Source organism: Theropithecus gelada, chromosome 10 (assembly GCF_003255815.1).
Source record: "Theropithecus gelada isolate Dixy chromosome 10, Tgel_1.0, whole genome shotgun sequence".
Classification (NCBI taxonomy): domain Eukaryota; kingdom Metazoa; phylum Chordata; class Mammalia; order Primates; family Cercopithecidae; genus Theropithecus; species Theropithecus gelada.
Window position 1 is genome coordinate 29,965,184 of NC_037678.1, and position 6,548 is coordinate 29,971,731.

General features: G+C 49.6%; 1 protein-coding gene across 4 annotated transcripts in view; it reads right to left on the reverse strand.

The window, feature by feature from the left end:
• Positions 1 to 678: 678 nt before the first annotated feature.
• The window catches only part of ADA2 (adenosine deaminase 2), a 53,696-nt gene continuing 47,826 nt past the window's right edge, over positions 679 to 6,548 (reverse strand). For 3 of the 4 annotated variants that reach the window (XM_025400197.1, XM_025400199.1, XM_025400201.1), the window contains 3 exons: positions 2,302 to 2,459; positions 1,555 to 1,757; positions 679 to 1,314 (listed from right to left, as the gene is read on the reverse strand). In XM_025400197.1, the coding sequence (XP_025255982.1) occupies positions 1,221 to 1,314; positions 1,555 to 1,757; positions 2,302 to 2,459 (455 nt within the window). In that variant the 3' untranslated portion in view covers positions 679 to 1,220. The remainder of the gene's footprint in view (positions 1,315 to 1,554; positions 1,758 to 2,301; positions 2,460 to 6,548) is intronic. The other variant, XM_025400198.1, reaches the window with a different exon arrangement.

Below are 6,548 nucleotides of genomic sequence, written 5' to 3' on the forward strand. Positions count from 1 at the left end.
GATGGAGACCAGCCTGGGCAACGTAGCAAGACACTCTTTAGAAAAATTAAGATAGAGAAAAAGAAAGGTTTAAAGGGAAGAGACCTGGCCGGGCACGGTGGCTCAAGCCTGTAATCCCAGCACTTTGGGAGGCCGAGACGGGCAGATCACGAGGTCAGGAGATCGAGACCATCCTGGCTAACACGGTGAAACCCTGTCTCTACTAAAAAATACAAAAAACTAGCTGGGCGAGGTGGCGGGCGCCTGTAGTCCCAGCTACTCTGGAGGCTGAGGCAGGAGAATGGCGTAAACCCAGGAGGTGGAGCTTGGAGTGAGTTGAGATCCGGCCACTGCACTCCAGCCTGGGCCACAGAGCGAGACTCTGTCTCAAAAATTAAAAAATAAATTAAAAAAAATAAAGGGAAGAGACTGAGGGTCCAGAATTGTACCTCGTCAGTTTCTGAGATTCCTGTGAGCTCTCCAAGTGCATAAATCAATGTGGGAATCATTAACAAATAAATGGTATGAGAAAGCAAAGGAATGGATGAGACCACCCAGGAAAAGAGTACAGAGAGAGAAGAGAAATAAAGAGGAGAGAGTTAAAGAGACCAGAAGAGGCCAGGCATGGTGGCTCAGCCTGTAATTCCAGCACTTTGGGAGGCAGAGGTGGGCAGATCACGAATTCAAGAGATCGAGATCATCCTGACCAACATGGTGAAAACCCGTCTCTACTAAAAATGCAAAAATCAGCTGGGTGTGGTGGCACATGCCTGTAATCCCAGCTACTCAGGAGGCTGAGGCAGGAGAACTGCCTGAACCCGGGAGGCGGAGGTTGCACTGAGCCGAGATCGCGCCACTGCACTCCAGCCTGGGCAACAAGAGCAAAACTCCATCTCAAAAAAATTTTTAAAATAAAAAAATAAAGAGACCAGAATAGAAGAGAGCCCAGGACTGAGTCCTGAGGAAACAGCACAGAGATCAGAGAGAGGAGGAGACTCTGAAATAGGGAAACTGGAAGAAATGGCCAGAGAGAGGAGAAAACCAAGAGGGTCAATGTCACTGTGATTGAGAGAGAATATTTCCAGAGGATGACTTTGGTCAGCCAGCCAAGTGCTTCTGACAGCGTCGCTCCACACAGAGGCCGTTGATTTGATGGGGACATGGAGCTGATTCAAGAACGAGTGAGAGGCAGTGACAGCGGGTGTGAGAAGACAGCTTGTGGAGGGCTGGCTAGCTTCTCCTCACTTTGTAGCCACATCCGCTATGAACTTATCCCATCTCTTCTTCCAGATTTCCATGAAAGTATTTTTCTCCGTCTCCAACAGGGTGCTGTACCTGCAGGAAGAGGAGAGGCCCAGGTCAGCTTCAGGGCAGGGGCTGGAGACCCGGGCAGGGAGCCTGAGGGGACATTAGAGCCTTGCAGAGCACCCTCCCCAGGCCAGCAGCAAGGACTAAACAGCCATGATGAGAAGGAACCCACGGGAACCGTCAAGGCATCTGTCTCAAGCCTCCAGAGAGGCAAACACAAGCTGCAGGCTGGAAGGAGGCAGGCCTGGGAGGACACGGGACACTCACCTGATAGAGTTCATGGCCAGCTGTTTGAGGGTCCTCAGGTCAGCCTTCATCCCCCCAATGCCCATGAAGGCTTCATAGAAATCGTACGACAAGCCTTTGGCACCAAACATGGCTGGGTCATCAGAGCTGATTACCATGGGGTGCCCAATGGCCATCAGAGCGGCTACAGGGTGGTTCCTCAAGTCAGACACCAGTTTCAGCACCTGCCCAATAGGAGGCAAGGGAGAAAGATGAGCTCTGATCCCTGAAAAGAGTAGTCACAAGTGAGGTGAGCCCTTGAGCCCCATCGGCTCCCTTTGTCTTCCCATCACTATCTCCCCAGTATGGGGATGACTTCTGGGCAGAGTCACAGGGAGACACAAGGAACACAGCCAGTCCTCATGCTCCTCCTCTGGTCCTGCTCAGAGAAGCGCTAACTGAACACAGACACAGAGGACCCCAAGAAACCGTGGGAAGCAGCATCCCATGGCCCATCCCACTTCACTGGCCTCCCCCCATGTCCTTTTGCTTTGTCTACAGTTTTGCCCAAAATCCCACCCCGCTGGGAACCCTCCCTGCTGTCTCATTCTTATTGGTGGCTTAGGCAAAAGGCCCCTCCTGAATAACTTACCAACAGGGGTGGGAGAGTGGAGGGATGTAGGTAACAAGAGACTTAAGGAGAGAGAAGTTATACGGGGAAAAGTTTGAGACAGCAGAGGTAGTGGTTAGGGGAGATCATATGGGATTAGCCGCATGGGTCATACATACCTGGTTAGAGATGGGACAGACTTCTATGGGGATGTCCTTTTCCCAGGAGTAAGCCCTGGCTGCGGGGTGTTTACTCAAAGCAAATCCATGGCCGATTCTGGTAGTGTTCAGCATCAGAGCATCCAGAATGTTCTTGTCTATGGAAGCGCCCTGCCAATCTGAAGACAGGTGAATGGTCTTCCATGGGGGATGGATGGGTCTGACCCACCCGCCCCCACCGACCGTCCTCAAATAAACAGCCCCCCAAGCACAAAAATGAAGAAAAATTAACACAAATACACACACCGTTTCCTTTTAACAATGCTAAAGAGAGATATGATATGGCTTTATTAAATTAATCATCTAATTTATTAATTTACCATTCTAATGAGAAAGTTGAAACTTAATAGTTTTTATAAATTGACCAAGGAAGTTCACATAGTAAGTAGCAAACCCGAGGGGTTTTTTTTTGTTTTTTCTTGAGATGGAGTCTCACTTTGTCGCCCAGGCTGGAGTGCAGTGGCGCGATCTCCGCTCACTGCAAGCTCCGCCTCCCAGGTTCATGCCATTCTCCTGCCTCGGCCTCCCAAGTAGTTGGGACTACAGGCGCCTGCCACCACACCCAGCTAAGTTTTTGTATTTTTAGTAGAGACGGGGTTTCACCATGTTAACCAGGATGGTCTCGATCTCCTGACCTCATGATCCGCCCACCTCGGCCTCCCAGAGTGCTGGGATTACAGGCATGAGCCACCGCACCCGGTCACAAAACTGAGTTTTAAACCTTGGTCTCTCTGACCCCACAGTCCGCTTTCCTTCTTCCTCTTTTGCGGGACTTTTTTTTTTTTTTCCAAGATGGAGTCTTGCTCTGTTGCCCAGGCTAGAGTGCAATGGTGCGATCTCGGCTCACTGCAACCTCCGCCTCTGGGATTCAAGCGGATTCTCCTGCCTCAGCCTCCTGAGTAGCTGGGATTACAGGTGCCCACCACCACACCCGGCTATTTTTTGTATTTTTAGTAAAGATAGGGTTTCACCATGTTGGCCAGGCTGGTCTCAAACTCCTGACCTCAGGTAATCCACCCGCCTGGGCCGCCCAAAGTGCTGTGATTACAGGTGTGAGCCACCGCACCCGGCTCTGGGACTCTTATGCTTATAATCTTTACAACAATGAGTTATAGATTCTCTTATTTACAACATCAGTATAACTACCTGTATGTGCTCACTTTAATTTATATATGTAATAGTACTGTCAAGATGTTATCACTTGCTAGGTGACTGCAGACATTCTTGCGGCCTCCCTTCTCCCCTGACATCCCCATCACACCTTTCTTGCAGCTAGGGCCCTCGGTAGAGGATGAAAGGTCAGATGTGCCTTTCTCAGTCTCCTTTACAGCTAAAATAGCCTTAACGCTGGCCTGGGAGGGGAGCTTTGGGGGATTCCTCCCTGATAAAAGGAGATCCACTGGGAGGCTATCTCCTGTTTTGCTTCACTGGATGTGGTCACCCCAAAAGTGATTTACCATCTGACAACCAAGTGGGGCAGAGTCACCCACACAATGGGCGTAGCAGAGATTGCTTCTTATATGAGATAACAAATGTCCTTATTGTAAAATCTGTGGGATGCATGTACTCTATTCTTGCAGCCATAAGCATTCTAATGGATCCACATATAAAATATGAACATCCAGCTGGGTGTGGTGGCTCACACCTGTAATCCCAGCACTTTGGGAGGCTGAGGCAGGAGGATCGCTTGAGCCCAGGAGTTTAAGGCCAGCCCTGGGCAACATAGAGACACTCTGTCTCTACAAAAAAATACAAAAATTAGCCAGGCATGGTGGCATATACCTGCAGTCCCAGCTACTTGGGAGGCTGAGGTCGAAGGATAACCTGAACCCAGGAGGTGGAGGCTGTAGTGAGCTGTGATCATGCCACTGCACTCTAGCTTGGGTGACAGAGTGAGTGTCCGTGTCAAAAATATATATATATATATATGAAAACTCCACTTTTCTGATAGAAATAAAACTCAAGAATTTTCATTCCTACCTAGCACATGTATTTTGGTGGATTATCACTGGTTTTTAAAGATTTCTTCTTCTTTTTAAAAATAAGGACACTACTTTTAGGTAATAGATACCAAAGTCCTGGCAAAATCATCTCCAAGGAACATACATCTTGGAACTTGTTAGGTCCTGTGCTGCAATGTTTTGTACTGCCAGAATTATTTCACACACATAAGTACGATTTTCCCCAACCAGACCACACGCTCTTCGAGGTTAACAACACCCTCACCCAACCCCCTCCCCCTCAAACAATTCTTCTGCTCTCCTAGAGCAGACTTTGATCTAAATTGGATCTAAATTGACTCGAAATGTCAGGAAAAAGAGATTAATGCACAAGGTCCCTTCCTCTAAGAGATGGTGTGATAAAGCAGAGCTTAAGCCTGGGCGGGAAATGAAGCTGCCCACCACTCTCTCCACCCCTCCTTGGTCTTCTGAGGGTGACAGGTGGGATGCTGCGGAGAGCTGCCCTCCTGGTCCTGGCCTCCATGGGAACAGCCTCCTCCCAAATCTTCCTTTGGATCTGAAATTGCAGCCATGATCTTGCTTAGTTAGGGTTTCCACATTTTAAGGACTGGAATACGGGAGGGGCTGAGATGACTCAGCGAGCCCAAGGATGGAGTTCTGGGGAAGAAAGATGTGGCTGGGCTAATGGCATTTCAGGAGGAACAGCAGCCAGGGCCTGCATGCGGCAGGGCAGGGTTTCCTCTCCTACGATAATGAGGGACAGAACATCCTAAAGACAAGGAGCAGTCCTGGTTCTCCTCCCTCTTCCGCAAATTTCCGGCTGCGTGGCTTTAGGCAGATCAGTGAACCTCTCTCAAGCACAATTCACTTGGAGGATGGAGAGCGTCAGAAAAGGTTCCAATTCATACACATTATATACATGCATCAAAATATCACATGAGGTCGGGTAATCCCAGCACTTTGGGAGGCCAAGGCGGGCAGATTGTTTGAGGTCGGGAGTTCAAGACCAGCCTGGCCAACATGGTGAAACCCCATCTCTACTAAAAATACAAAAATTAGCCAGGTGTGGTGGCAGCTACTCGGGAGGCTGAGACACAAGAATCACTCGAACCCGGCAGCCAGAGGTTGCAGTAAGCCAAGATCGCACCACTGCACTCCAGCCTGGGCGATACAGCGAGACTCAGTCTCAAAAGAATTTCTTTCCATGGCTCACGCTTGTAATCCCAGCACTTTGGGAGGCCGAGGTGGGTGGATCACTTGAGGTCAGGAGTTCAAGACCAGCCTGACCAACATGTTGAAACCCCATCTCTACCCATCTCTACTAACAATAAAAAAGTTAGCCAGGCATGGTGGTGCCTAAAACACATTTTTATAGCCAAAGTAGGATGATGTGAGTTTGCAGGATTATGCCTGCACCATGAAAAATTTAAAAAAAAAAAAAAAGAAGGATTCAAATTCAGACTCCACCGCATACCAGCTCTTTAACCCTGGACCACTAACACTGTGTTTGGAGCCTTGCGCTCTTCATCTATCATATGGAGATTAAAACACGAGCAGGACTGGGGAAACAATTAGAAATAAATTAGAAAAAGCCGGGCGTGGTGGCTCACACTTGTAAACTCCAGCACTTTGGGAGGCCGACCACTAGGTTAGGAGATCGAGGCCATCCTGGCTAACACGGTGAAACCCCACCCCTACTGAAAATACAAAAAATTAGCCAGGCATGGTGGTGGGCGCCTGTAGTCCCAGCTACTCCGGAGGCTGAGGCATGAGAATCTTTTATTTTTTATATTTTATTTGAGACGGAGTCTTGCTCTGTTGCCCAGGCTGGAGTGCAGTGGTGAGATCTTGGCTCACTGCCAGCTCCGCCTCCCGGGTTCAGGCCATTCTCCTGCCTCAGCCTCCCGAGTAGCTGGGACTACAGGCTCCCGGACCATGCCTGACTAATTTTTTTGTATTGTTAGTAGAGATGGGGTTTCACCATGTTAGCCCGATGGTCTAGATCTCCTGACCTCGTGATCCGCCTGCCTCAGCCTCCCAAACTGCTGGGATTACAGGCGTGAGCCACCGCGCCCAGCCAGAGAATTCCTTGAACCTGGGAGGCAGAGGTTGCAGTGAGCTGAGATGGTGCCACTGCACTCCAGCCTGGACGACAGAGCGAGACTCCATCAAAAAAAGGAAGGAAGGAAGGAAGGGAGGGAGGGAGGGAGGGAGGGAGGGAGGGAGGGAGGGAGGAAGGAAGGAAGG